The sequence below is a fragment of the Pempheris klunzingeri genome, chromosome 23, assembly GCF_042242105.1.
Source record: "Pempheris klunzingeri isolate RE-2024b chromosome 23, fPemKlu1.hap1, whole genome shotgun sequence".
Classification (NCBI taxonomy): domain Eukaryota; kingdom Metazoa; phylum Chordata; class Actinopteri; order Acropomatiformes; family Pempheridae; genus Pempheris; species Pempheris klunzingeri.
In genome coordinates, this window is record NC_092034.1 from 10,962,444 (window position 1) to 10,988,835 (window position 26,392).

The 26,392-nt window shown below is 41.2% G+C and overlaps 3 protein-coding genes across 4 annotated transcripts; all 3 read right to left on the bottom strand.

Annotated features, from left to right (window-relative positions):
* Positions 1–712: 712 nt before the first annotated feature.
* Positions 713–5,193, bottom strand: LOC139223135 (probable serine/threonine-protein kinase ireA). The gene is made up of 6 exons (XM_070855099.1): positions 3,243–5,193; positions 2,985–3,148; positions 2,681–2,904; positions 2,346–2,472; positions 2,170–2,270; positions 713–1,558 (listed from the first exon to the last, which is right to left on the bottom strand). Coding segments are annotated over exons 1-6 (2,556 nt in total). The 5' UTR covers positions 5,182–5,193; the 3' UTR covers positions 713–1,557.
* Positions 5,194–8,725: 3,532 nt separating this feature from the next.
* lgi2a (leucine-rich repeat LGI family, member 2a) lies at positions 8,726–13,216 on the bottom strand. Its single transcript, XM_070854591.1, has 8 exons — positions 12,952–13,216; positions 12,616–12,687; positions 11,493–11,564; positions 10,598–10,669; positions 10,376–10,447; positions 10,038–10,207; positions 9,694–9,858; positions 8,726–9,598 (listed from the first exon to the last, which is right to left on the bottom strand). The coding sequence occupies exons 1-8, from the start codon at positions 13,212–13,214 to the stop codon at positions 8,781–8,783; spliced, it is 1,704 nt and encodes a 567-aa protein (XP_070710692.1). The 5' UTR covers positions 13,215–13,216; the 3' UTR covers positions 8,726–8,780.
* A 2,955-nt stretch (positions 13,217–16,171) lies between these two features.
* On the bottom strand, positions 16,172–26,160 carry sepsecs (Sep (O-phosphoserine) tRNA:Sec (selenocysteine) tRNA synthase). Of its 2 annotated transcripts, none has more exons than XM_070855030.1 (12): positions 26,031–26,160; positions 25,210–25,323; positions 24,977–25,131; positions 24,368–24,486; positions 23,770–23,928; positions 23,427–23,580; positions 23,211–23,313; positions 22,398–22,527; positions 21,781–21,872; positions 19,836–19,929; positions 19,630–19,720; positions 16,172–17,231 (listed from the first exon to the last, which is right to left on the bottom strand). In XM_070855030.1, exons 2-12 carry the CDS (start codon positions 25,321–25,323, stop codon positions 16,994–16,996), a joined length of 1,449 nt encoding a protein of 482 aa, XP_070711131.1. In that variant the 5' UTR covers positions 26,031–26,160; the 3' UTR covers positions 16,172–16,993. The 2 variants fall into 2 exon arrangements, with proteins under 2 accessions (XP_070711131.1, XP_070711132.1); XM_070855031.1 differs by lacking the exon at positions 26,031–26,160 and adding an exon at positions 25,871–25,914.
* Positions 26,161–26,392: the final 232 nt, after the last annotated feature.

Below are 26,392 nucleotides of genomic sequence, written 5' to 3' on the forward strand. Positions count from 1 at the left end.
AGTGACAGAATGTAAAATGTTTGTGCTGGGCATGGTCAGACTTGTTGTTGCAATCCAACAATGATAAAGTAGTGCAACAAACTGCATAATGTCATATTGATAAAAATTTGCTGGATGTTTAATGGGAACCATGTGTGTGTATTAGGAGTATGTGTGGGTGTTGGGTTAAATATAAAGATATATTCATCTTATTCATGACAAAAACAGGTAAGACCACAAAATGCACTTTATGTCTACATACATATCTGTATATCTATCTTAGTCCATAAACAGTAGAGGTATTCTTTATAAAAGTATGTGGCACACTTGTGAATGTACACTTTTAAAACACAGGGCAGACTACGTGTTTGTCGCTCAACAATTCATTTCCCAGAAATGCAGAGGAAGTTGCAAAGCAGGTTTGAGATTAAACAAAAACTGCCATCAACAGGTTTTCTATTAATAGTTCCATAAAAGGGGCGGGCACATTCACTTTAAGCTCCTTTTATGAAATTAGTCAATTAACTGCTCTGCCTATACAATATTAGATGTGTTGGGCCTTTTGATAAACTAATAAAGTTTAGAAAGTTAAGAGAGTAATTCATCTTGAGACAGATGTTTTGTCATAATACCAACAAATCCATGACGGAATAGATCTTACAATCATACTTTTACACATTTATGTTGATACTTTTATGAGCAGTATATTTTGAGAGTAACATTCAAATGAATCTCCATGTTGTAAGACATGTTTATTCAATTTTGTATCACAATGTTTCTGAGGTGGCCACACTTCTGAGAGGCTCTGACCACAGGCAAGGCCAATGGGGCCGTCAAGAACACTTCAATAAGCTAAAATGACTCAAAACGAAACTTAAACTGGGTGGTTCAACTTTAACAGTGCTTGATGTTGTTTGTTGTGATCACATGACTTGTGTGTAATCCTTACAGCGATCTGGTAAATGTAGAGAAATAAAAGTAGAAGAGCTAGTTCTGTATAAGGATAATGGTCAAGAAAAAGTTTAAAATCTCAAAAAGTACAAAAACTAAGGTGAAGAGAAAGTTCCATAAAATTGTCTGACAGTAGAGTATCTTACAATCTACATAGTGTTACTGTCAGCCGTCGGAAAAATAGTTACTATGTACAATACATATGTGAACCTTACAGGCTTATTTCACAGATGACATGTCACATGAATCCCTCCCCTCCTTCACCAGCACACTTCAGTCATGCCTCTGAGGCCCCTCCCTGCAGAGGAGGCTGTCGCACAGGCTAACCACATCAACTGAAGAGGCCAGGAAGTGGCGTACATGTTGGTACACGATGATAACTCTGCAGACTGCAAGCAGTCCTTAATCCTTTTTGAATTCACTGGGTTGAGACTCTTGAACTGGGACACCCAGACGCTCCTCAAGGTTTGTGGACGGTGCCACAAAGCTGTTAGCGATGTCTTCTCTCTGAAACATTTCCTTCAAGGGGGTTTCTGAATTCCAGCCTTGGGTCTTGGCAAACTTGTAAACACATCCAAAGAGATCAGGAAACATCAACATGAGATCAACTTGAGCTGCATCCTTGGCTCTGCAAACGAAAGAGAACATTTTATTACCCAGTAATGAACGCCCAGCTTACAACTTGCTGACAGTCATTTAGTTTGTGAACGTCACCCATGACCACACGATAACATTGTGTAAGACATAACTTTCTGTTTTTAGTTTGGTTTGTCACCTCTCATTTACTGCTAAACCATTAATAAGACTACAAGCAGTCCACTGGCTGGGAAATGGATCACTTTGGGCTTCAAAGTGAGATAAACTACAAGATCCAGAACATGCTAATAAATGGAATTTGTTTTCAGATAATTTTGTGAAATTTTGAATCAAATTTAGTTTCATGGTACTATTTTTAACAATTTCCATTTAAATTAACAAATACTCAAGAAGGCTTGGTTATTTGAAAACTGGTTTTCAGGCTGGACAAAGAGCAATATATAGCAATGTAGAATATAGCATAGCATTTTTTTTTTTTTTTTTTTATGATTTTGTCTTTAAGAGGTATTTTTTTTGTGTTGTAAAATGATTGCATGACATAACCCTCTTAAAAAAAGAAATGCAAGTGCATATTTATTGTTTCAGTGGTTGTTAGTATCATTTTAAGGCCTTGCGTCACTTTCTTAGAAGGGTTTAACTCACTAGTGCTCATGGAGGTTTCGTATGAAGCGCAGTAATCCCAGTGTGTTGTCAGGATAGGTTTTGTTCTTGCCGTCCATCTTCTGAACCAACTCTGGTAGAAACTGCAACACCGAAAATAATTATTCATAAAAAGGAATTATTTAGGAACACAGAAGTGCCATTTGGTATGTTGTCACCTTGTTTTTCCACTGTTTGAAGCACCCTTCCTGGGCATATTTTTCCAGTGAACAAACGAGTTCCTTGTCGGCATTTCGACATTTTGCCACTTCGTCCCTGTTCCCAATCCTTCTCAAGTATTCAACCCTGAAAAAAAAAGTTTATTTGAAAAAATGCTACACTGACTGAAAATGTCCCAGACAGACAGATAGACAGATAGACAGACAGACAGACAGAAAGATAGACAGACTGACAGATATAGACAACCAAGCAACTGACAGTGCCATCCCTTAGAAAATAAAAACAAGACAAGGCTTTTGACTCATTAGTCTGTCAGTCAGCGTTACTTCCTTACTTTTCAGTGGTCCAGAAGAAAGGATGACTTAAACATTCTTCCACTTTCGGTCTGCACTTTGGTTCCTCATTGATCATCCACTCAATGAGATCCTTTGCCACCACATCTTGAACATGATCCAAAGTGTACTTCCCATCATGAATGTTGCTCTCACATTTGAAGGATTTGTCGCCGAAAGGATGGTGTCCTCCAGAGAGGATGTAATAAACCAGCATCCCTGCCACCTTATGAAAGAACATTTTAGTAATTAAGGAAGTGTTTTTCAGCAAGTCATCAATGAAGTTCGTATAGTAGAAAAACTGACCTGTATATCAGTGCTCCTCTTGTATGGTATATTAGCGTCTTCTGTTAAAGTCTCCTTGGCCATCCAGCATTTTGTTCCTGCACTACATGTGCGATAAGTGGTTTGGCCTTTAAGTAAACGTCTACTTATGCCAAAATCAGCTAATCTGGCCCTCCTGGTAACATCTGCACAACAAATCAGGCAAACAAAATGAGGTATGATAATTACAAATTACAAAAAATATTTTAGCTTTTTCAGTATATGTTTGCTTGGTATTACCGATCAAAACATTCTGTGGTTTGATATCCCGGTGGAGAATTGGAGGATCCTGACGGTGAAGCACCATTAAACTGATGAGAACCTGATAGACAAGGTTCTTCATCACCAGACTGGCATGATTACTACTAATGCATTCTTCCAAAGTGTATTCACAAAGTTGAAGACCAAGGTATCCAAAGTTCTCATCCTCCGCAGCGTCAACATATCGCACAATAGATGGATGATCGAGCTCTGGAAGTCGTAGGAATCCTTCCTCATTCTTCAGCTCCTGATAGTTGCATTTGGACATTCTCTTAATGGCAACTTCAGTGCCATCATCTCTTAACCCCAAGAAGACTTCAGTCCCATCACTTCCCTTCGCAATGCGGAATTCTGCATCATTCACATAAATCATGCTCCCAACTCTGGTTATTTTACTTTTGTCAGTGCTAACGAGCTTCTCTAACTGTTCTCTCCACCTCTTGCTGATCGGTACCCATCGGGGTGTTATTGGTGTTATTGTGGTGCTGTTGAAGGGGAATGGCTTAACATTTGAAGTTGACTCCACAACAGAAGCTGTTTTTAGATCAGTGGCAGCAATACAAGCATCATCATTTGGGTCCTCTTGCCTTTCTGACATTTCTTTCTTTTTCTTTTTTTTCTTCTTCTTTTTCTTGGATCCAGGTAAGGATGTACCGCTCTCACTTTCCGGGTTTGGTTTGCTGAAATGGTTTTCCAGTCGTCTGAGGACTTCTTTCAGCTTGTCATTCATTTTTATATCTGCAGATGTCAGTATGTCCTCAGGCACTGAAGTTATTCCCACTGATGTAAAGATGTTAACAGCATGTTCGACTGAAAGTAAGTTTGCAAATATGCCGTATGTGAAGACTCTCAGGTCAGAGGAGTGTTGGTCCTTTATAAAAGGAGCAACTGTGTTACACAACCTCTCAATGAAGTTGGGATTCCAGCCATGTGTGCATTTTGTTTTCTGAGTTATCACATACAGTGTTTGCAGAACAGCTTGACATGTATCAAGTAAATCTTTTGAGTAGAGCTGCTCCAGTAGTTGGGGGACTATAGCTAGTGCCTGCTCATTTGGTATCTCCTCCATTGTGCAGAAAACTGAATGTAAACTATCAATCGCCTTCTTTACATCCATTTTAGGGATTTTTGGAAGGCGACTGACTGCTCCTTCAATGTAGGTGTCAATATTTCCAGTGTCCTTCAGCCATTTAATACTTCCCCGGCTGTATTTCTCTTTACCTTGTCCAACAACATTGAAAAGCATTTCAATCATGGTCAGATGGTTGTGAGGATGCTCTCGCAGCATGTGACTGTGGAAACGTTTGAGCACTTCTTCAGGTGAATTCTTTCGGGCATTGATTTCCAAATCCAAAAAATATCTGACTTTGGAGCATAATTGATCTCCAGTGGCTGCAAGCTGGTGAATCATCTGAGTTACTTTTTCATTGTGAATATTATGTTCAGGATCAGTGATAGGTAACAATGTTACCAGCGCACCAGCAGAAACAAGCACTCTCAAGACATCATCTCTGTTGTTGATGGCAGCAGACTGCAGCGGTGTGCATCGCTGCCATATTCCAATGAGATCCCACCCATTTGGATTAGCCTTTGCTTCAAGGAGTTTCTCCGCAAAAAGAACTGGTGCTTTGGATAGAGAAACATAATGCAAAGCTGTGAAGCGATTTTGGGAGAGCTGGTTTGGGTTTGCACCCTGATGTAAAAGGAAAGTAAAAATATCCCTGTTCTGATTTACAACAGCAGCAATCAATGGAGTTATATAGTCATTACACTGTCTGCATGAGTAAATATTATTAATGTTGTTGTCCTTCAGTAGATTTTTGAGCTTCTTCAGGTTGCTGTTTACTATACACAGTATTAGTGGATGTGTTTCTATTGGGGGGGCTGTCACTTGTAGCTGTGAGATAGAGAAGTCCATGTCTTTATTTCAGGGTAACTGTGAAAAAGACAAAATTATCATGTTACTGTTACAACCCTTAAACTTTTAAAACAGCCAAAAGCTCTCATCACAATTTAAGCTTAAAGGTTCATTACGTTTTTTTTCAAGAGCTGTTTTTCAGTGCTTTGAGAAGCTCGAGCAAAAATTTTGTATGAGCATTGTATTCAGGTGTGTACACTTAATGCAATGAGAGACCTTCTACATGACAACATTAAGAGCTGTACAACTAGAGATGACATTTATCACCAAGGCTGTGATTCACAGTCCCCCCAGCCAAGTACCAGCATTCATGGAAAAAAGTTTCAAGAAGATAACTTTAAATTTTTTCAACTTTAACTTAAACTCTCTTATATTTACAATATTTGCTGAGAAAAATCACAAGTTGGGTGTTAATTTGGACACAAATACAGTTGAGTGAACGCTGGTCCTAAATTCTGGAATTGCTAATGCTAAAGAATGACTGATCGAGGTTTTTTTTATATGACTACTTAATGTACACCGAGTGCCACACCTTGCCCTCACTGACTGTTTTAGACTTTGAACTTCCTCATTCAGTCCGGCATCCAGAATTCAACTGTGAATGTGCACAGCTGACATGTCTATAAATATTTTTTATTTTAAGCACAGGAATGAAATTTTGTGTTTCTAATGTTTATGGGAATGGCATCAAGTAACCAAATAATTATGAATAAGTAGGCTTATGTGAGTGTGCTTCTCTAAATCAAGCACACTGACAATCTTACAATATATTTTGAAGGAAAATTTACTTACAATGTCGAAGTGGGCTGTCCGCTGTATTATGAATTGAATCTATCTAAATTGAACATGCTATAGCTCTGACACTCTCTGTCTCTCTTCCTCTTTCTCTCTCTCTGTTCCTCTTATTTACAGCTGAAGGGTTAGGTCTGCACATGCCCATTTCATTTTATGGCTGGTTTTCTCGCTCACGTCTGTCTGAACATTGTTCTCTGACCGCCCATGTGAAGTTGATAAAGATGTTGATATTCTCATTGGAGTACATTTATTTATTGACACAGCTCACGAGCAGCCAAACTTTGCCTCAGTTTTGCTTCTCTATTTGATGAAGCAGCCTTAAGGAATATACAGTATCTACCTGCAGACATTACTGGGGGTAAAAAAAAAAAAAAAAAAAAGGCACTACCAACTCAAAACGCACCAGAGCTGAACATCAAGATAAGACTGTAAAACATAAAGCTCTTTGCAGTAAAGATACAATACAGGGTAGGCTTACCTATTCCGGAAACTAAAATGATTAGTAGGTTTCGTATGTTATGTTAACAATACAGAGGTTTAGGTGTTAGTATTTGTTTTGCTATACTATATTATTACAGAAAACTCAAGAACCCATTTTATCATAGTCTGCTATTTGCTAGATTGATTTAAATGTATAGAAACGCAGGACAGAGCATATACATATTTTTAATGCATTTGTTTTTTTACCCCCACATCTGAAACCAAACCTACACCATTTACTGTACTTTACAGCTAACACAAATAAGCTGTTATCAGGAAGGAAATGTGGTTACGGGGGCCTGCTGAGTCACCAAGATAGCAGCTGTCCTAAACTGGAGCTGCAGCTTTATGGTGGTGAGTAAAATGGGGCGTCAAATTCAAATGAAGAAAAACTGAAAAAATGTTGACAGTTGGATGTGGATGGTGGAGGCCAACCCACCCTCTTAACAAACATATGTTCTCATTGGTTTGTCAGCGTAGCTGCCTGACTGTTGAGCTGTAGATATATGATGCCACAGCCTGTTTTTTTATAGTACTCATTTGAATTGTGGCATAACACTGTGATAAACAGTGAGCAGGGTCTTGAATTTAATATATTAACATTAAATATTAATTTGTTAATGCAAGAAAAGAAGTTTTCACTGTAACAAAGTAATTCATGATTCTCAGAGAGGAGAAAATGAACTGAGACTGATATTGCCAGTACCATAATCCTAATGATCAATGAATGATAAAACACATGTAACAATCATTCTTTTACACATTTATTTTGATACTCAACCGATTAAATTTACAGTATATTTTGAGAGTAACATTCAATATGCGTAAAACAAAATCATACAAAAGAATCTGCATGTGGTAAAGCTTGCATATTCCTTTTTTTTTTTTTATAATTTGCAATATCATTCACTTGATGAGTTGAAGCACTTTTAGACTTCTGAGTTAGTTAGGTTTATCTAAAAAGAATTTGGCAAACACCCTTTTTTGAAAGTCATGCTCTTCTTGCAAGCTGCAGTAACGTTTTTTTTTTTAAAGTAAGTGCAAAGATCAGTTCGGACAGTTGTGTGACAAACAGGTAGTGGCATTGCAGTCCTTGTTCTATGTACATTTTGTAGCTTGTAAGTCAACATTCAGTATTTTTAAAGAACAGACTGACAGACTGAAAAAGCCTCTCAATTTCAGTGGATATATTTACAAAGACATTTTGATTCCTTCAGTTTTGGACAAAACAATGAGTTCCTCTTATCAAGTTCACTTTATTTGAGTCCACTGACTTTTGCTGTGAGGAGCCTTTTTATAGTTATAGCCTAAAAAAAAGTAAAATTATATCAGTAGTCCAACAGCTGTGGTCATTTTTTCCAAACTTGTAAGTAGATTTAATTTCCCTGACATCACCTAAACACTTAATGGATAAAAAGAGCATCTATCTGCTTTGCCACTTATAGTTCCTCTGAACTAAAAGGTTATCTACCGGTAAATGGGGACTTTCCATTCGTATGTGTTTGTCTAAAAAGGCATTAGCTATATCCAGTCCTGAATATTTTTACTTCTTAGAACACAACCCTTTGTTTTCTTACTGTACGCAATATAATCTATAGCACCTACAGTAACATTTCCCACTTAACAACTACACCTATAAGGACTGGGGTCTCAACTATGTTAAAGGTTTGTGCTTTCAAGACATTCCCTGTATGGAAAAAGCAAAGGGGTGTGATACTTCATTGCGGCCAGAGGGAGGCACTGTGGGCCCATCAGGTCACAGAACCCCAGTGCTGATAAGGCAACATACTGTACATCACCACAGGGTATGAGGACATGAGGTAAGTGGCAAACATACCTGTTACACCCTCTGTAGTAAAGTTATCTTTCCCTCAGGTCGTGGTGTATATTTGTTGGGGGTATAAAACCATTAGCACAGGGGATATTAAACTGAAACTACATCCAAATCGATCAAATTTATATTTCAAATCTTTCCACCCTCAGGAATGTCAGCTTCAGGAGAATACCATCCTCCTTGTATAATTGTCCACCCTCTTGACTTCCCTTCTCATTCTCTGTGAAATGGTAGTATCTCTGTAAGTCTGAGAGGCAATGAGAACAGATTATAGGACAAGGCCATTGAGAAATAGTTGAGATGCCTTAAGAAACTAAAAGGATTCCAAACACTACTTGACCCAGCTCTTATTTATGGCGGAAACTATGTAGGAATTGATGTTTAAAAGTCCATTAAGTCTATTCTGGTCTTTTCTTTTTCCTTTGCAAATGTATCTTTTTTTTTTTAGTGGAAGACGTTCGATTGCATGAGGGAAAAAAGGCACAGCCCCTCACAAGCTCAAGTCAATGATGATGTGCTCAAAGATTTGTGTGTTTCCCTTGAAGCTAGAGGTGAAGATGAAGTCCCTGCGGTCGGTAGAAACTACAGTGAAGGAGCGTGGCGCCTGGATGTAAACCTCCTTGAAGCGGTCAAAGACTTTCTTTTCATCGTCCCAAAGGTAGATTTGTGAGAAGGTGTAATCGCTTCCCAGGGCCAGGTAGTAACGCTCTTTGAAGAGGAACGGCTGGAGAATCATGGAGCCTCGTGAGGGCAAGGCCTGGATCTCAGCAAACTGTTTGGCACCCCAGCGTAGAACCTTGGAGTCACCAATGTAGCGTGTCATAGCCAGGTAGAGTTCCTCCTTGATCCGAAAGTGCTTCACAGCTACGACGTCCTCCATGTTGGGGATCTCGCCCTGCAGGACGAACTTCTGGTTGCTCCGGCTCCACTGGTAGATCACAGGCACCTGTGAGCGGCTTGCCAAGATAAGGTGAGCCTTCCCATCCAAGTCCAAGAACTCTGCATCTGTGTCGCGGTACCACTCGTGCAGTGACTGGTACGAATAAAAGCCCTTGTCGTTCCACTTGTAGAGGGTGGACAGGCCGGCTTTTGAGCTGTCAGCAATCACAAAAAACCAATCAGAGCCAATCTGGAATGCCTCAATGTCATTGGGCTTGGAGATCTTGGACACCTCAATTTCCTGGAACTTGCTGAATCTGCTTTGGTCCTCATCAAATTTGTAGATGTGGGAACCGCCAAAAAGCTGCGCAACAATGACAAACACCTGTTCCTGGATGACAACTGATTTGCACCCCACAATGGACTGACCTGGAAAGCAGGGAGAAGGAAATAAACAGGCCAATAACATGAATGTAGAGCTCAACCAAGGTATTCTGAGTCAGTTTGCTCAGGCATTGCTGTACCTGTGATGTTATCATAAGTCCGGAAGTTCATTTCTATGTGGTCCCATTGGAAAACCATGCAGCTGTCTGAGCTGGGAGCAGCAATGGTCACATAGACATCATTCTTGTAGCTGAATGTGTCAACAGACAGAGATTCAGATGCTACGGACTGATGGAGGACGAAATCTGTGGAAAGGCACATGAAGTGAAACATAACACTATCTGATAAGATTCTGAAAGCAAAGCCTATGAGAAAACTACACATTTGACTTTTCTTTACACTTCTTTGGGTGACCCGGTTGAGTTGCCTGATACTGATGCCAGTTAAAGTGGAGACAAGGCCGGCTGGCTCAGGTGTTTCTCACCCGTTGAGATGCATTCATTGTGCAGGCTGGTCATATCATTGAGTCGCTTGTCCTTCATGTCCTCCGGTCCGACACACACGACATCCGATACTGTGGCATTGGTGTTCTTCAGCCACGTCATCAGCCACTTGGCACGGCAGTCACACTCAAAGGCATTGCCTCGGAGGTCCCTGCAGGAGAGGAGCACTGTATGTCATTGTAGAAACACAAAGCAGGCAAGCTAGAAGGCACGGATCATGGAGAAGAAAACAGCACAGTACCGGACTGTAGCTGGCATTCATCTATTAAACAAACACATCCTGATGAGATTAAATGAGTTAAGTGAGTGGCAAACTTACAGCTCTATCAGTGAGTCCAAGTCATAGAAGAGGTCCCTGGGCAAGGCTTTAATGTTGTTGTTTGCCAAAGACCTAGAAACAACAGCAAGGAATTAACACTTGAAATACCACCGCTTAAGAATTATTAAATGGAAAAACATGATTCACAGCTATCAAAATAATGTCAGGACGACTCTGACGTAAAAACTGAACAATCTTTGATTTAAAAAGGTTGGAACATACAAGTGAGTCAAGTCCCTGAGTCCTCTGAAGGCATATTTGGATGCAGTCTCTATCTTATTACTCTCAATGAACCTGTGGAAGATGACAAAAAAGCATTTTGGATTTAGTGATACATTGGTGGTGGGGGTTCCTCTAACTTGCATTTTACCTAAAAATTACAGTAAAATGAAATCATTGTACATAAGAGTTATTGCAGATGTATTTTAATACATAGTAATGTTGCATGGAGCTATAGTAATCCTATGTAAAATGTACTCCAGATATTCCTCTCAGAAAGAATAATTTAGACTTTTATGAATATTACTATACTGACATATATATATATATATATATATATATATATATATATATATATATTAATTCCAGTGAATTTTGCGGGCAGTGATAATGAAAATTCAATGTGCGTAGATGGATGTAGTTGGATCAATTATTTGGGGTTACAGTAAGATTAAAAAAATTTTTTTTTCCATATAATTTAAAAGGTTTTAGTTGGGATGGGTGCATCTCTTAGTGATGAATAGATGACATTGTTTGGCTACTATGCCAACAACAATACTGATATGAATCTGTAATACTTTTTTAGAATCTGTAAGTGTACAAATGAGTGGAGATTCTTGTCTGGTACAAATTGAGCCAGAAGAGGGCGTCCGGTCGATACTTTTCTGTCTCATTTGCCTTCTGAAAGACCGCCATCCAAACACATAACCACACGCTCATGATAACATCCCTCGAGGACTATTTTGCCACGTTAGATTAAGTGTGCAATTGTATACATTTGCAGCTGAATAAATTAAATGTTGTGCACATGTTGTGTAGCCAACATTTAGTTATAACACTGAATGTCTTTGTATTACTTTGATTAAAAAAAAACAAAAAAAACAATAGAAGAGCTTACAGATACTCCAGATGTGGAAGGCCTGAGAATGCATCGTCCCTTACAGTTGTTAGAGAGTTGGAATTCAAAAGCCTGTGATGAACAATCAAACACACATTAACGAATGCTGATTGTTTCATGCTAGACATAAAACCGTAATATGACAGATTAAATTTGTCAGATTGTAATTTAGCATGAATTGAACTGACTTAACAGAACAAAGTCAAGTCAGTGACCAAAATGGAGGCAAATGTTCTATTTAATGGCCTCTGTCACCATTTTGGCAGACTGTGTTGCTGGAAAAAGTCAAGAAAAACACGACACAGAGCCAAACTATAGAAAAAAAAACAGTGCTCCCTCTCACATGCAGGAGTAAACCACAGATACTCATATTGTACTAAGACATAAGCCCTCTTATATCAAGATATAGACATTTATATTGCGAAAATAGTCCACTTCAAGCAGAATGTTGAGGAAAAACAAGGAAATATTAAGCTGTGGCAGAAGCTGCACTCTCACTTCAATTTGTGTCTAGCTGCTCATCATCATGAGCGTTGTGACTTTGCTCTGTATCTGCCACGCCTTTGTTGGTGCTGTCATCACAGCAATCACCAGTGGAGTAACAAAGTAGACTGATGGCCTCTGGTTAGTACAATATGTCATGGGACTGCACTGAAAGCTCAAGACTAGATTTCCATTACTCATTCCAGGTGTCCAACCCCTTTAAAGCCATCAGCACTAATTGCTTTAACATTCACCAAACAGACTTTAGAGATGCTTTATTGGTATTAAAGTAATGCACAACAGAAAGATAGTTACTGGACATGCAAAGCCTTAATTATTTAATGCTGTTATAGTACATCCCCAGACTATAGTTTATCATGTCTGTGTAATGATGGTTTTATTGTATTACAGCTTCAGACCTGTACCACTATGGTAGGCTGCACAGTCTGATGCATGTCTCATGTTAAACACCCACATCAGAGACACATTTAAGTTCCGAAAGTCCCCGATTTGAAATAAGTTTTGAAATCAATCTGACCGCATAGATGTATCCTAACAGAACCCTTTTCTACAAGGGAAGGGCAACTCTTCATGGCATCTTATAAGAGAGAGGGATGACATGCAGTCGAAGTACGCTTACAGGAGCTGGAGAGATGGCATGTGTGAAAACATTGCCTCCTTGACCTCGGAGAAAGTCCCATTGACGATACTCCTGAAAGGGAAAAACAAAAAACAAAAAAAAAAACGATGAAGATGAAACCACCAGAGCAAATGAATTGCTGAAAAGTGATCAATCAGAGAAGGAGGAGAGGAGTCAGGGCTGCACTGCCTTGCAACATCAGCTCTTATTAAGATGGTGTACACAATAAAACACATCCAGGGGCAAGTGGAAGGAAACTTAATGAGCTTATATTGCTGCAGATCATCCCCTGTGTGTATATCAATCAGTAAACCACCACAAATAGAGGCTACTCACAAAGAATTGATGTCGTTGGGAGTAATCCTTGGGACATAGGAGGACCCGACGCAAATGATAGATTCCCTGGAGCAGCTGCATGTTGAAGGACATCGGAAAGCCTTCTTCAGATGAGCCGGCTGAGACAGGAAGCACAGCGACACAGAAAACAATGCCCAAATCTTGAGAGTTGGCAGCATCTTTCTTGCCGGGCTTGCATGTGTGAGGTTTGCTGAGAGCACCGATCGAGGCAGATGGCAGCGCGCGTTTCCACCCTGCACCATGAAATGCTGCACTGACTCCCTGATCAGCAAATCAGCTGCAGCTCCCCTCCGTCCACTTTAATTATTTATTAAGTCAGAGCTCCAGTCGGATAAGTGCTGGTTAAACAACCCATGCGCCACACATCTAAAGAAAAAAAAAAAAAACAGGCGATTATCATCTGGTAACGTGAACGTTTCGTGTGCAGTTAATGCTGCTTTCAATGACGCGCTTCAAAGCATGCAAACACGGCTGTTTCTGAACATTGGTGGCTTTTATCGGAATGTGGTTTTTACTGAATTTGCAGATTTACAGTGTGGTGTCACTTATGCATTCAAAGATTTCCAAATTAAATTTCATATGACGTCATTTGTGCACATACACACCTTTTGTTGCCAGTTTTGACGTAAATGGACACATATCTCGGTCATTGGTGTTTTATATGTGTTTAAGAATCAAAAGCATCACACGAAAGTCTCTTTATGAAACCACGCCGTTGTACTGAGACACCAGGAGGTGATATATTGTCACCACGGGCAGTTTTCCGTCCACCAGGCTGTATAGTACCCCTCCTCCATACAGAGGCGCATAGCTGCAGCACCATGGACAGAGCCTCTGTGGCGCCCCGCGCAGAGCTGCTCTGCTGCTGGAGCCTCTCAACTTAACACTGTGGCGACCTGAGTGGTTGCATGTGCAGATTAAGTGCACAGTATGTGTGCAGGAAATGTAAAGAAACACCATACGCATAATGTAGAATGTAATCATTCATAGATGAATAAGTCAACACTCTTTTCCAGGCGTTTGAGAGAAAGGAAACAAACGTCCACACATCATAATGTAACAGAGGTTGGTGCACCAGAATATTTCGAGCCTTGATCAAGTCATTTCATGGGAAACTCACTTAAATCGCCATAGTGTGCATCATGCAAAAGGAAATATGTCTCAGTGTGATCTTTAGCTGCGAGACAAACAAGATGTTATATCGGATTAGGGGCCTGTGCTTTTGTTTGATGTGCATGGATGTCCTCCATTTTTCATTTTCATTTCATGTTTTCATCAAATTTGCATTATTTCAACAAAGCTGGCATTGATTATGTTTACATGCATCTCTGTTGTTTCCACTTGCAAATGCTGTGCTCTACATTCCCCAGGTCAGTTTTCTGTTTTTTAACAAGCAACAAGACTGTTGCTGATGCCATGTGTTAATTGCTACTGGAGATATTGGGGACTCCACACAAATACTAAATACTCAAGTGATCACATGATTAACGGTTTCTGTGACACTGTGCTGTAAGACAAACACAGGCCCGAGTCAATACTGTTACATAACTCACAGGCTGACATGCCAGCTTCGTTTGCTTGGACCAGCAGGGCGCAATGTCCCCACTGGTCCCAGACTGGTGATCCATGACCCCTTTTGGTAATCTATGGTCCTGTTTGTGCCACTCTGACACTCCATCATCACTGAACTGTACCTGGCAGATGCTGAGCGCCAGGAGCGAAGGGCCATTTGTCACCCAGCGAGATCCCTGGGGTGCTTAGACCGATGATTTAGTGTGTGGAGCTCAGATTCAGAGGGAATATTTTCGGCCTGTTTTGGTGAGGAGGGATGAAGGTACACAATCATTTCAGTTGAAAGGAAAGGGAAACAAGAGGCTGCAAGTGTCTTCTGCCATTTTATAAATAATAAAACACTTACATGCTGATGATAAGCTGACTTACTTACAGCCATAATGTGGTCTGTTTTCCCTGCAGTCCTAACTGTTTGAACTATGTGAGCTGTTTCCTTTTTGCAATGCTTCTCATTATCACACTGGTAACTTGATTGCATAAAAAAAACAGACTGTGATGCCTTGTGCAAGTTTCTCAGCGGCAACCTTTATCGGATTTACACACTGCAGCAGAAATAGGAAGGGGGGTCCTTTAAAACTGGCCGGCAGAAAAAGTGGGTCCGACTCTCTCGATCCCCACAGCATCTCTGCAACATCAGCAAAAGATGGGGAGACCTAGCAAACTGATGACAGGGAGCGGAGACAGATGGAAAAAAAAAAAAAACGACTTCTCTCTTCTCAACAGTTCTGCATATTTAGAGGTGGTCGGCTTTGTCCATGTAGGCCTAAACCACAAGTAGCTTCAGAATCAGTCATCAAATCATCTACAGCTCATTATTTCTTCATTCTGACAGACACAGGTGAGGTTCATTGGAAAACGTGAATGCCATCTTCTGTTTCTCAGAGTGCTGCACTGCTGTCACAGTGCACAGTGTTTTTCCACAATATTTCGTTAATGGTTCAGTCCAGCTTGGGAACAGTGAAAGTGTGCTGATACAGCACCCTTATCTGTCTGACTCCAGCCCACTTTCAAAGGCTGCCGAGTGGACTGGTTCTGCTGTTGCTACACATGTATTCTGCCCTGCACTACTAACTGCTCACATGCTGACTACACACTGCTATACCTAAGCACACCTGGGCCCAGCACAGAGGCAGCAACTCTGACCGCTGACACCTCAAGTTCTGACGCACGTGTGGATCCGTACATGGATCAGAACTAAATGTGAACTCTTGAACACGCAGTGGCATCCACTACACAAGCCCAAAGCTAACAATCAACTTTGATAATCCGCAGCAGATGAAGGGGAAGGCACAATAAGAACTCAAACGGTGCAGCATCGAAATATAGATTAGTCATCAGTCAGTGAGGCTTTAGTAGGAGTCTATTTTTGTGCCTCAGGGCGCTCCCTCCTCTGCCTCCTAATGACTGAGATTGGAGAGCAGTGGGAATAAGACAAAAGAATTAAGAAATCCTCTGAAACGCCCAAACATGGAAGAGACTGGTGTGATTAAAGATAACTCCTCTGGGGAAGTTCTGACTGAAAATCCAAATTGACCCTACACTGTACAACACTAACACACAGGATCACAGTTAACTACATACCTCTTCAATTGTTTATGTTACATAAAGCGCGGGTTCACACCGAGACTGGCATTAACCTTTCCTTTAATGAATTCAAGAATGATCTGTGTTTGGTGCACTTCATTGATTATTTGTTCCAGAGCCTAAAAGTAAATGAGCTGGTCCAATGTGCTGGGTAGAAATGGAGCTAATGGCTCAGCAGCATTTGTATCACGTTACAGCACACTGCAGAAGGCATGGCACAACATACTACATTATAAAGCTATACTGTTTCATGTATCAACGAGAGGAAAATCCTAATGTATTCCCAAAACAGAACAGTAGCGGTGTTTTCAGTCTAAAAGACTGGCTAATTGATGGAATACTGCATCCAGTAAAGGGGCTGTGAAGCTTCATATGGCTTTAGTGGAAAAACAAGACACACAGGAAGTCAAGGTCATTGTAAACGGTAGATCCACTATCTATTTTGAGTACAAAATCCATAACAATGTAAAGCATTTTCCACATACACAGACCACAATGAAATATTGTGCTGACGCCTCAGTCCAACTTTAGATCAGTGGTGAACAACCATATGCTCCCGAGAAGCATTTGTATGCAGCCTGTGTCCTTACAGAACCTACTAATTAGTGCACCTTCACAGAGGAGGGAATTAGTCAGCGACATTAGCTTGTGTCATTTTTGTTTGTATTGGGCACCTGCGCACAGTATCATCACAAGATGCTGTGGCAGAGTTCAAGTCAATGTCTGGATTGATAATCCATCAGTAAGTGCCATTGAGATCACGCAGTCAGTTCAAATCAGGTAAGAAGTAAGTGCAGGCAGAAGAGGGCTCAAACTAAGCAGAGATCACTCTCCAGCCCATTAAAATATTCTTATTACAGCTCAGTTATTCTCCAGTAGTGTCCTCCTCGCACAATGGGGAACTACTTGCCGCTGCATTTCCCCCTTTCTTCAGGGTCTTCAGGCACTTGTCAAGCCTTTTGATGCACAGAGTCACATCTTCACGAGTGATACCCACAGCTGAGGCAGCATTGAGGTAAGGACAGGGGTAAGCCTCCGAGTGTGACATGAAGCCACGGAACGTGTGCCCACTTATGGTCTGCTCCTTGCCCAGAGGTATTACCCTAGAAAAACAAAACAAGGATAATGTAGGGCAGTAATGATTACTTAACATGCTGGGAAATTAAACTATGACCTGACAAAGGCTTAAGCTGGTCATGTGACAAATAACTATTATAATGAAATAATCGGACTTTTACAGGCAGTGGGGAAATCATTCATAATGAAGGTAGCCGCCTAATGATCCAATCAAAAATGTGTGATTTGCAATATTTACTTGCATTGGCAGACAGACAAACTCTACTCTCTATAGAAGGAGCCACCCAGCCTCCAACTGTTAGAACAAAGTGGTACTTAGAATTGTTCATTGCTGATCCTTTCTCAGTTATACAGAAAATGATACACTAACTGTCGTACTGCAATGTATGTTTCACTGTAAATACTGTGCTTTTAGGAATTCAGAGTTACATTTGTAAAATGGGGGCAGCAAGAACAAGAGGAGAGCATCACTGACATTTTATCAATTTGTAAGTTTATATGATGGTGAACTTCTTAGAAAACAATTATTTAAACATCCAACAGCCACACAGCAACACTAACATTCATTTGGAGTTTCTGGGTGCCTCAGAAGTGTATGTCCTGTGTTTACTCACCTCTGTTTTGGTCTCCACCACACCCTGCATACCCTACCCTGGCTCTTCACTGCTAAATGCTGCACTGTGTTTGCTAGCTAGTTGCTAATTTTGTCTCTGCGGTTTGGTCCTGGATAGGCTGTGTACAGTGGAGTTTCAGAGCTTTTTTTGCTGGAAAAAAATATCGTGTTGCCAAAATAAGATGCTATGAGTGCAGTTACAGTGAAGTTGTGGGCTGGAAAACCAAATCAATGAGCTAAAAGACACTATAAGGGTCTGTAGAACTGAGAAGAAGTGCTGAGTTAGGTGAAAACAACCCACATACAAATAATCATGTGATTGATTTATTAATCTTGGTTATAGCAGCTTTAAAAAGGGAAAGTGTTTTTCTTTTTTAAAAAGGAGGTTACTCGCGGCTCACCTCAACATTGAGAGTCAACAGTTGCTCAAGGACCTCAAAAACATTTACTCAGTGTCATTTGATTCCAAAACCATTGGAAGAAAAGTTTACTTTGTTTTAGTTGGCTGCTGCTTAGTTGTTGTCTTTGAAAAGTAAAAAGTTTCCTTTACAAACTCAGCTGCTGTTAAAAAGCAGAAATGAGACAGACCACACAGAGTTGCATTATCAACATACTGCGACCATGTGTGTTTACAGAGGCGGATTTTTAAAGTGAGAAAACTGCTAAAGCTACAAAAACTGCTTGAGCTGTAGTTGGTTTAAAAGCTCTGCAATACTGTAAACAATGCGTTTGCCTCTGAAATTTGGCCGGGTTTCACCACCGTCAGCACAGTTTAGACTCACTTTAATGTGAAATCAATTACTGTCTAGCTATTAGGACTGTGTGCATGAGGCAAATGCATTGTACTCAGATGTAGATCTCTATTTATCGTTTTTGCTAGATTTTTGATGTGAACAAAGCCAGTTCCCTCTCACAGGATTCTTAGTTAGCACCAAAAACACTTAAACGTACATCATATACTGCTACAAACTAATAAGGTTTATGCCTGGATGATGAGCATTAAACTTAATAGTCAATGCATTTGATTAGGTATTCTCTAGGATAGAAGATTTGAGTAAGCTCTGCACCCCAACCATGGAAACTTCTTCACCTGAAAGAAATCAAGGAGGGAACGAAGGACATGTGGAGGCTGTTCCCTTTTTCCTTTTTTTCTAATGCAATTGAGCCATGAGTGCATTAGAAAAAACAAAAAACAAACATGAGAGAATGACCCAAATAAATCATTCATTTGGGATATTTGAAATATTTAGATGGGCTTGGTCAAAAATGACTGGAGGGAAAAATGGAATAACAAATAACAAAAGGCAGCCCCCCTTAACTTGAAATAAGGCTGCCGAAATACTGACGACAATATAAATGAAGGATTGACTAATCCTCCTCCCTACCGCTGAGATACAAACCCCACCAGTGAGAGCGAGAGCATGGCTGTCAAAGCTGCGTCACAGTTTGTACCTGCTGTCCCAGTGGAGACAACACCGCTCTGTGGATCCTATTGGAAACATCCAGTTAAATTAGGAGGCAGCCCCTGATAGGACGGGCAGTCTAATCATCTAAAGTAGCTCACGCTCCACCGTATTCAGCAGATCCATCTGCCTGATTGCTGATTTCCACTGGTCTTTTTGTTTGGCAACACACACCTCATCCCTTCAGTTTTTATGGAAGTGGATGAAACCCTTTTTGGCTTTTTTTGGCACGTCAACTCACTCCTGATCACACACACACGCACCTCCACACCCTCTTGTTTTCTATTCCCTCCCAATGTCTCCATTTCCTGGCCAGATTGTGGCTGTACCCTTGTAAAGTTTTCATACCTGGCTCCCGACACTTGCCGAGTGAACAGCATGGAGCCCAGCTGAGTCACCGCCTTGTCGCTCTCGGCCTGGAGACCATCCAGAGACATGGCTGCAGGACAGAGGTACCACACCGAACGCACATATGCGCAATGATGACATTAAAATTAAAGAAATGCACTAATATGTGGTCAGGAATGTAGTCTGGAGAAGCACATTGAGCTCACCCAGTGAAATGGGGTTATGTGGGGTGTGAAGCAGCCTCTCCCCGTGCGCAGAGGCCAGACTCTTCAGCTCCTGAGCCAGGAATGAATAAATCTCCTGCAGGACATGCAGACACAGAGAAGGGGAATAGCAAGACACAACTAGATTGAGCAGGGGCCACATGGAAGAACTATAAATAGCAGCAGAATGCTCCTTTCACATTTAGCCACAGCCTTAATTTAGCAGCAGCAGCCTTGGTTTTATTGCTAATCAAGCAAATCCATCTGCAAGCAGGCCGGCCCATGTCCAAATCCCTCCCCCCCTCCCTCCCCTATTTACTTCTTCCCCTGCCTGTCTGACTACGTTTTTCCCTCCAAGCTTCAGCACAGGCGACGTGTCCACTTCCTCTCCATCTCTGGCAAGGATCTCCGCTCGTGTCACACACCTACCTCTGGGATTAATTAGAGAGGCAGGAGAGGGGCGGCACATGCTTTTATCCTGAGATTTCAGCATCCACATGTTTCAATTTTGCTGACAGAGTGTGATTCGTTCAGAGTCTCCTAGCAGTGTGTGGAAGACTGAATAAGGTCGATGGGGCTTTGGACACAGATGTTATGAGCCCAGGCTAGGCGGGGAAGCAGCATAACAACAAATCGCAGTGTTTTTATTGCAGGCTCCCGGCGGCAGATTCCCCAGTGAAGCATCGCACATTAAAGGATCTGCTCTCTGCGACTGTGGGTGTGTGTCAGCGTACTCTGCTGACTCATACTTTCCTAATTTGAAAACATCAAGAAGGAAAATATTTTCTCTGTCATCAGTTGAACACAAACAGCCTTTCGATGATGTCAAGTGTCTCTAAGTGCCCCTTGTTCTCTAACAACAATGGATGACTTTATCGTCCCTGGAGAGGCGGGGCACAAGCGGTGGAGAGAGTGCATGGCTGCGACTACGCAGACAATAAGTGTGTGTGTGTGTGTGATGGCTAAAGCCCGTCCCCACCAGAAAACACACACATCATCTGCTGGCTCTTTTCAATATCTAGACATTTTCTAAAATGGTTACGTGAGGCTGTAAATGAATCTCAGCAGATGAAACGTCTGAATTATTTAAAGCTTTTGACCCCAGGGGAGATGTGAGGAAATCAGTTCTGCAGACAATATGGAAAACTGGTCCTGTACATTAATTATGCATAATGTGGACCAAGAGAAATCAATAGGCCTTGATGGTGTCGGGTCATCTGAGAGGCCAGAGGAATTTCCTAGATGTATATTTCAGCTACGGAGTCGCTTTTTACTCTAAGGGCATTTTAGGTTTTGTCCACCATACTGTAAGAGTGTTATTTTTAGGTTCAGGTCTATTTTTTGATCATGCAGTGTGTTCTCTGTTAGTATTTTACCAATAGGACCTGTCAGAAAACTAGATGCAATCCATCTGAGGCGAGAAACATCCTGCAGCTTTTGAGGATTAAAGAAGAGTAATTTATGTCTGAATCTTCCTCAGGTCTGAGCATCAGCAGAAAGAGATACACTGTAGTCCCGTACGATTACAGTACATTTAAGGAACAGCAGTTCTGAGGTGTGAGAATGCTGCAGTGCCTACCGTTTGAAGAGGGGGATGCTGCATTGTGAGCAACTCTGCTTTAAAGCAGGGAGCCACCAGGGGATGTTCTCTGAAAACTTCTGGATCAATTTTATCTTCTTATAGCATACTCCTCCCTCTACAAAGCTCACTGCTCGCTCAAGTCTTGCTCCTCAGTCACAATGCAGGTAAGCAAAGAGCTACACACACGCAGTCATAACATGTGACGCACTGCAATTCAATACAACTTATGTAAGCTGTGGTTTTTTTTTTAGTCACAAGGGGACAGATCAAAGAATAGAAACACATTCAAACGGACATTGCCGCTGTGTTTTTATGCCAATATGTTAAAATATTCAACCTTATATGCTGATGTGTGCCTGCTCTCACCTTTCTTTCTGACAGGAGTTTCTTGTAGCCACTGGCTCCCAGAGAGAGAAGGGTAATGAGGACGTCAAGGGAAGGTGAGGCCGATGCTCGACCTGGACAAAAAAGGCCACCAAAGTGGCTTTGCTAAGCAGCTGTAGATATTGCAGACCTAATAATAGGTTTTAAAAAAAAACTCTTCACATTATCTTTTTAACATAAAAAATGCAGCATTAGTGCTGTAGATGTTAAGTCCCACTGGAACTTGCCTGACTGTACTGTATTGCCATGGATGATGGCTAGGGCTGGGGATTATATTGATTAATTTATGTTATTAATGGGTTCCTATACCCAAATACATATTTTTACAGTTTTTAATGTAAATGTAGGAATCATATAGAGAAAATATCTGCAATAAAATAAAACAAAAAGTGTGTCCTTAATGCAGTAAAGCCTGGCAAACACTAACTTTAAAACATCAGGAAAAGGAGGACAGATTATTTTGCATTTTATGCTCTTTTCTATGCATACATAGAATCTGTATAAGAATGCAAATACATTAACTACACATCTACCATTTTAACCATTTACCTCCATAATTTCACTCATCTTATCTCAGCCGTGGTGTTGTTCATACTCACCAGGGTACATCTTGCTTATCTCCTGTATGAAGGACTCATCAAAACCTGCGATTATGGCCCCACCTACTGGAACCATGAAGTTCTTGTCCAAGCTCTGTACAAAGGCGTCGATTCTGCCAACACGAGCCCCCTGATGAAAGGCAGCCCAAGAAAAATCTAAGCATCAACTATATCTGTTACTTGTTAATGAGCAAAGTACATGCTGTATGATGACAGTGGAGATGCTTTAATGTCATGTTTGTACAGTGGTCCCTCGTTTACTGCGGGGGTTACGTTCTAAAAATAACCCGCAATAGGCGAAATCCGCGAAGTAGTCAGCTTTATTTTTTACAATTACTATATATATTTTAAGGCTGTAAAACCCCTCACCATACAGTTTATACACTTTTCTCAGACAGGCATTAACATTTTCTCACATTTATCTCTTGTTTGTTTGTCTTGCAAACAGGCAGCACTTAAAAGTCACACTGCTAGCGATTGAACATTTATGTAAATTTGGCAAGCCGAACGCATTCTGTACTGTACAGAGACACGGCAAGGAGGAGATTGACCTTGGTCTACAGTCCCTTAGCCAATCAGGACGCAGAACACAATGCGCGTTCATACACTGTAAAAAAAAAAAAAGCATGCAAAATTGCACTAAAAAAAATCCGCGAAACAGCGAGGCCGCGAAAGGTGAACCGCGTTATAGCGAGGGACTACTGTATTTAGAGATGAGCTTCAGCTCAAACTGCCACAAACAAACAGCTATTACTGTGCAAGTGAAGCTGAGCACAAGAATTCTACCACTTGAAAATACAAATGACAACTTACCTGTTGAATCAGGTGCATGCATTTGGACGACTGAACTCCATATGCATTGTTAACTACATGGGGAATGTTATATGTGGCACACATAGTGGCCAGCTCCTCGAGCCTAGAAGATAATGAATAATTAATGATCAACTTCATGTAAACTGTACAGGTATATATAAATCAACTACTGTGACTTCTAGAAAAGCCTATGGGGTAAATAAGCACTTATTTTACCTGTCAGGGACGCGCGGGGCAAAGCAGGATGTTGTTGAATGAACACACAGGATGCTCTCAGCTCCGAGCTCCTTGATCTTGTTCTCAACTGCTTCCAAGTCTGTCCGCAACTCATCGCCCTCAAGAACGTTCTCCACCACCACTGGTTCGAAGCCTGATCAACCCGCCAGATTCAAGCCAGAGACAGCAAAAGCATTGGGAAGAACATGCCAGAAGATTTTGTCATCCCGTGAGTAGAAAGAAACTTTACTATTTCAGAACTTGAATATTAAAAAGAACTTGTCACACAAACATTGCTACCTGCTGCCATGTTTCTAAGATTACATATTGATATCAGTATCACCTGCTGTGATCATGGCTTTGAAACAGGACTTCTGGTCAATTCGGGGCCAAATGATGTAGCGAGCGTTGGGTCTCCGATGACGAAGGGTCAGGAAGCACAGGGTCAGGCTCATCCCTGTCGCCATGGGAACAACAAAGCAGCTTGCCACACTCCGGACGCCTGTTATCCAGGAAAAAACAAACGCAAAACCTAAATGACGAGCTGGAGGTGTGGGTTTTTTTCAGAAGCGGGCATTTAGGGAGGTCTAATGAAAGATGCCTTTGAGCTGCATTATGGGAAATGTAGGATCCTGCATTTTTGGAGCCTCACGCATCCTAGGGACTACAAATTTGGACATTTTGGCCTCTGCTGCCTCTATTTTTTTTTTTTACAATTTTGCCTGTCCCTTATGAGTCCCCCAACTTCATGGACATGTAATGCTAAAATTGCAGCCCTGTAAGATTTCTGTTTTTTTGTTGTAGTCAAAACACAACTGTGCAGTGGCTGGAAAATAACACAAATTCAAACATTGTTTGGCACAAATATTGAATGCCCTAAATATTATTATAATATAATCATACATATCAGCTGCATAGTTTGAATGTTAAGAGGTACATACCTGAGAGCTTTAAGATGTCCAACACAAGTGAATTGGTCAGCTTGTTCAGCAGACTGGATCCTGCAGCTTTGGGCTGGATAGCAGCAATGTCACCTGACCTACCTATGCCATGGATCAACCTACACAAAGCAGCTGGATGTCACAAAGGGAACCGTTGAACAACTTCCTAAACTTTGTGAACTATGTAAATCATTACACTGGACATTGTATAGACATCACAGAAGATTGCACGGCTACTTTTGAATATACCTCAGTAATATGTTGAGCAGAGCCAGAATAATTTGGTGGTATTCTATCTTATCATAAATTGATCAGTCTATCAGTTTACTTTGAAAAAACTAGTAAGAGGACCTTGAGTTAAGATTTTTTTTCCACAGCCAACAGTCAATGAAGTCTCAAACACAAATACACCACTTGACAACAATTCTTTGATGACAAAATTCATGGGATCCTTATCAGGAAAGTTTATGTTAAAATTTAGCTGATATATATCATTAGCAGATTTTTTCACACTGTTAAATATCAATATCAACCTCGTAAATCCAGTGTTGGTGGGGCTCCACTGTTATGCACGGTGACCTCATTATGAATTTAATGTCAAACTTGAACCTGTAATGTCGCTTTGCCACGAGGCTGGACACCACCCGGCCTTCTCTCTCTCCCACCCCGCAGTTGCCGAGGAAGTTATTGCTGTCCATCACAGCCAGCTCGTTCAGGAAGAGCTCCAGTGTGCTCTCACTCCATCCCTCCTCCGGACACTTACCCTGCAACGCACACAACGTGAAAAAGAGGCTGAATCTGCAGTGACCCTCAGGACCCGTGAAGGCAGCAGTGGACTTTACCTGCTCCAGTAAGTGTCTGATGAGCTGCTCATGGCTGCGCCGTGCCTGGCTCCCCTGTCGAATGTAGGAGGGTGTCACGATCTTCTCACTCAGGCTGAAGTTCTCACTGTTCATCTGTGTCAAACAAAAAGCTTCATGTTAACTTCATGTCTGTCTGTCTGCCCACTTCTCACTACAGACAAATTTCAGCTTAACACAGATATGTTGGTCAATAAGTAACAATTTATTGCACTACAGACATAGCAGAGGGAGAAAGAGACCCGCTTAGTGAAAACTTGAATAACCCTTTAATAAACCCTTTAAGTAATGATACAATACAGATAAAAAGATACTTTTGGTTGCATTATGGGAAATGTAGTACCCCTTCAACCTCTTTCACTCCCTCCAACCCAGTTACTGAACACACAGGTCTTCTTTGACATAAACAAACAAAAAGGGCTTGAGTGAGTATGAACACTGTGAGTAGGTTTCATGGGACAGTGCTGCTGAAAGCTTCTAGCTTCTGTGTTTACTGGTGCAGCCACCTTGACCTGCACACTCCTGTAAGACTTTCATTGCCAGGGAGGCCTCTCCCCTGCCTGTCTAATGCTACCTGAACTCACTTCACGTTAGCTCAACACACAGGCAGGACCGTCGTGCTGTAAGTTACACAGCTCCTTACCGACAACAGCAGCAGTGAGCCAAACGCTGCTTTCTTCACTTAGCTGGGAGCTAAGTGATAAACGTTACCGAGGCTAAGCTAAGCTAAGCTAATGTTAAGCTAGCTGGTTGCAGCTTCAGGAGGGCCGCTCTGGTAGATGACAGCTGTTGTGTCTTCTTACCTCTCTGCTTTCCTGTGAGGCTGACCGTGTTTCAAACCCTCAAACCGCCTCCGAGCTGACAGCAGGCATGAAAACAGACAGACATCAGCGGCAGGAGGAGGAAAGCATGGAGGAAGACACGCCAACAGCGTCACAGGGTCACATGACCCAGCCGAGCGGATCATGTGACCGACACTAACCACCTGATGATCACCTCAGTCATATCAGTAGCTTTAGAACCATTCACTTTATAGTTTTATGGAAAACATTATCTTCTCAGTAAATTAATTTCAATCTAAAGTATGTAGATAATTATGACTACTAATGATCAAAAGCATATTGTTAATATAATGATTAAATTTCTACAAAAACAGTGATTTACA

What these genes read in the sequence shown, in the direction of transcription:
- sepsecs (XM_070855030.1), bottom strand. Translation starts at nt 25,323, where the DNA reads ATGAACAGTGAGAACTTCAGCCTGAGTGAGAAGATCGTGACACCCTCC. An exon ending in TCAGACACTTACTGGAGCAG is followed by an intron (nt 25,132 to 25,209) that starts GTAAAGTCCACT and finishes TGTGCGTTGCAG; the next exon opens with GGTAAGTGTCCGGAGGAGGG. An exon ending in GCCCCGCGCGTCCCTGACAG is followed by an intron (nt 23,314 to 23,426) that starts GTAAAATAAGTG and finishes ATTATCTTCTAG; the next exon opens with GCTCGAGGAGCTGGCCACTA.
- LOC139223135 (XM_070855099.1), bottom strand. Translation starts at nt 5,181, where the DNA reads ATGGACTTCTCTATCTCACAGCTACAAGTGACAGCCCCCCCAATAGAA. An exon ending in AGAGGAGCACTGATATACAG is followed by an intron (nt 2,905 to 2,984) that starts GTCAGTTTTTCT and finishes TTCTTTCATAAG; the next exon opens with GTGGCAGGGATGCTGGTTTA. An exon ending in TTCTTCTGGACCACTGAAAA is followed by an intron (nt 2,473 to 2,680) that starts GTAAGGAAGTAA and finishes TTTTTTTTTCAG; the next exon opens with GGTTGAATACTTGAGAAGGA.
- lgi2a (XM_070854591.1), bottom strand. Translation starts at nt 13,214, where the DNA reads ATGGTGCAGGGTGGAAACGCGCGCTGCCATCTGCCTCGATCGGTGCTC. An exon ending in TTGGACTCACTGATAGAGCT is followed by an intron (nt 10,208 to 10,375) that starts GTAAGTTTGCCA and finishes CCTCTCCTGCAG; the next exon opens with GGACCTCCGAGGCAATGCCT. An exon ending in GACTTATGATAACATCACAG is followed by an intron (nt 9,599 to 9,693) that starts GTACAGCAATGC and finishes CCTGCTTTCCAG; the next exon opens with GTCAGTCCATTGTGGGGTGC.